Below are 3,611 nucleotides of genomic sequence, written 5' to 3'. Positions count from 1 at the left end.
GCGATCCGGTGCAAATGGCCTAGCATCATTGCATTGCAAATTTGTATTGCAAATTATTTGCAATACACAAACAAAATACACGCATTTGCATTTGTCATGGCTTGGCAAATTTGCAATACCGAAAATCCATAGCATAAAAATGCAATGCATTGCATTCATAAACAAAACCAAAGCTGATGCACAAAAATTGTTTTGCAAAAGCTTTGCCATGACAGTTTAATAAAGGTCGCTCACAATCCATGGCATATTTCTGCAATTGCATAAATTTGTCAGCTCTTATGCACCGAATCGCGAATAGCCCTTATGTGCTTCATTTAAAATATGCGCGTTCGTAGTAGCCTTTGCAGTCACCTTCGTGTTTATTTTAGTCACTGTCTTCGTGTTCGACTTCGGACTGTGTTCATGTTAGTATTCGTTGTAATATTCTTCTTCGTATTCATCTTCGACTTTGCCGTCGAATTCGTATTCAAGTTCATCTCCGTATTCATTTTTGTCTGCGTCTTATTCACATTTGTTTTTGGATTAGTCTTCAAATTCATCTTCGTGTTTTTTGTCTTCTTCGTATTCATCTCCATGTTCGTATTCGTATTCGTTTTAGTACTGTATTTGCATTAGTTTTCGCAATCATCTTCGTATTCATCCGCTTCTAGTACTCCTCTTTGTATTCGTCTTCATATTCATGTTCGTGTTTGTCTTCGTATTCTTATTCAAACATAAAAATACGAAGTAAAATTAAAAAGAAATTAATACGCTGTTAGCAAATCAAACACAAATCAAATGTAAGAGCTTGCAACGATTTTAAAACCATAAAAACTTTCATCATACGGAATAGTACTTTTCCAATGTGTTATTGGCTCCAAAATTGGTCCAGCAGAACCGTCAAATGATGGAGGACAAAATTTTTGTTACCCTAATTAAATTTAGATTATCTAGAGTCGCTTTAATAAATTGAATATTAGATTACTTCTATAGAAAGTAGTGCGGATTCAGCTCTCGAAAGATACCTGCTAATTTTGAGAATATTCCACCCAACATATTGCACACCCACAGAAGTACCTGTTTCTCAGAAAACGCGAAAAACTATTTCTTGGAACTTTGGTAATTACATGGGCAAGAAAGACGTTTCCTCAAATTTGTTGAACAAACTACAGTAACATTTTTCTCTAGCTTTTTCTCAAAGGTAAATTAGTTGCTAATTACTGAATCTATTTCGTTTAAAACTTACATTGGTTTAAGTCTTGTAATTCATATTTTTCCTACTGGGTACACAAATGAAATGCAAAATAAACAAAAATTGTGCAAGATTCTAGCATAGTTATGCAAATGTCAATTTTGGCACAATATCACAATTACCATTGATATTCGACATCGATGAAGAGTAGTGTATTTTATGTGTAGTGTATTTTCTTGGGTGGTTCTAAAAGCACTATTGATGAAATGTTGGGGCGTATTCTCGTTATCGCAGGAATCGAAAATCATGAAATTCTCGTTCGCTTATGTATAGTGAGATTTTTCACACTTGCCTGGTTATCAGGTTATGTGGGTATAATTTTCATTCAGCGTACAACAATAAAATACGCTTCACAACAATAATTTTTAAAATTAAACATATTGAGGATGTTCACACTTGCCTGGTTATTAGGTTATCTGGTTAAAAATTATTGTTGTGTAGTGTACTTTACTGTTGCAAACTGAATAAAAAATATAACCACGTAACTACATAACCTAATAACCTGGCAAGCCTGAACAACCTCATTGTTTGTCCTTTTATGTTTACCTTTTTATTTTTAAGAAATTTATATTGAAATACATTTCATTCTAACAAAAACCGAGTTTAAAACTTAGCAGAACAAGTAATTTTTAAGCAAAAAAAAAACCGACTTCAATTCTCATATAAAAATTTAAGAGTATCGTTAATTTCTTAATGATCCAATGATCGGTTCTTAACTAAATAAGTATGGGACCACCTTTCTTAAAAAAAAAAATCGGTTAACGTGACCCTCCCGCCTTTATTGAAGTCGGTTATAAATAAATCTCAACAAATCTTCATCCGAATTTCCAGCTTTTTCTCAGAAAATCTAGAATTTTTTTGAGTATACAGTTTTGTAGCCCATGCAAAGATTAGAGTTTCAAATGTCTAAGAATTACCGTTGTTTTTTTAGATATTTTTTTTGCCGAGGGTATTGCGGTTTTGTTCCATATAAAATAACAGCTTATGTCGTGGGTTTGAAAAGCTCGAAAATTTACAGATTTTTTAGCTTCTAAAGCTTTTTCGCGGTCCTTTGCTTGTTAAGGAGAACACGAGTACTGGACGGAGATTCTATAACCAGTTAGCGACAAGTTTCGGATTGCTATCAAACTTGTTGACGTAAAAATATTAATATCTTACATTATACGAGAATGTTCCAAGTTTTAGGAGCAAAAGTATAATAAAGCGATAAAATATGCACACATATTGTTGAACCACCCTCGCGTTTATGCGCTAAAATCTATGCAAAGAGGTGGACGCCATTTCGCTGCTCAAACGACCAAGCAGGACGATTTGCTGTCAACCGAATTGTTTGGTCGATAAATCTATCGAAACTGGCAGACAGGTACATAGATATTGAAAGAAAAGTAAATAAATATTGATACATTTCGTTGATGTATGACACAATAAACACGGAAGTCAAAAACAAATCGAATCGAATCGGGCAACAGCAATCAATGAAAAAACACACAAAACACAATTCGAATTCACGTCGCCCAGACAAGACAAGACGAAACAACACAGAGGTCAGCATTTGCCGCGACAACGGCACCACTTTGCAGTCATCATCCAATCAGCCATGGTGCAAGTAACACAAACCGAGGAAGATATCAAAATAATCATCGAATTAAATCGCCTGATTACGCGCAAACCGGATGTTGTACTCCTACCGCAATATATAAAATTCAATAATCCGCCAATATTCTTCGAGCGCCATCTCGTCCACGAGATCGACGAGTTGTCCAGTTTTTGCCGCATTTTCAAGAATGAAGCGCGTATTGTGCTCGTCAAGAAGCAGAAGGGCATCTGGCCGGAAGTATTTCAGAAGCTTTCAAAGGACGAATTAAAGCAAAAGCGCTTAGAGATTGCCGAGCTAATAGTGGAGCGTAATAAAGAGCGTGATAAGGTGGCAGTTGAGCGGTTTGAGCAAAAACGACGTTGCGAAATCGACAAGGAGGTGAAACGTGAAACGGCGATGAGAGAGCGGGTCAAACAATTTCAGGAGAATGCGCGTCGCGAAGCGCTAATGGTAGGTGTTCGCAAGGAGACACACGCGAAGCCACCGGCAACACCTCAAATTTCAACGCCACCGGCAACGGCGACAATAAACAACACGAATGTGACAGGGCAACGTATTGGCACACCGGTGGTACGGCCTTGGGCCGGCATGAGGAGTGGAGGTAAAATAAATGTGAGCTTTTCGAAATTCACTTGGAGTACACCGAAGCGAGAGTCACTGGAGGGTGTGCAGCGGCAATTTGGCGTACAAAACGACAATGAAAATAATAACGACAACAACAACGGCATGCCGATGGAAAGTCAGGCGCAGAGCGATTTAAATGATTTGAATGCAACAGATTAA

The 3,611-nt window shown here is 37.0% G+C and overlaps 1 protein-coding gene across 1 annotated transcript; it reads left to right on the top strand.

Moving 5' to 3' along the window:
- The first annotated feature begins 2,828 nt into the window (after positions 1-2,828).
- LOC108375368 (uncharacterized) lies at positions 2,829-3,611 on the top strand. The gene has a single exon (XM_017631478.1). It carries the CDS (start codon positions 2,829-2,831, stop codon positions 3,609-3,611), a length of 783 nt encoding a protein of 260 aa, XP_017486967.1.

Source organism: Rhagoletis zephyria, unplaced genomic scaffold, assembly GCF_001687245.7.
Source record: "Rhagoletis zephyria isolate East Lansing unplaced genomic scaffold, Rhagoletis_zephyria_1.1 Rzeph_scaffold_08827, whole genome shotgun sequence".
Taxonomy (NCBI): domain Eukaryota; kingdom Metazoa; phylum Arthropoda; class Insecta; order Diptera; family Tephritidae; genus Rhagoletis; species Rhagoletis zephyria.
This window is presented reverse-complemented; position numbering and strand designations above follow the sequence as displayed.

Excerpts from the sequence above, each read along its gene's own strand:
- LOC108375368 (XM_017631478.1), top strand. The coding sequence starts at position 2,829 with ATGGTGCAAGTAACACAAACCGAGGAAGATATCAAAATAATCATCGAA.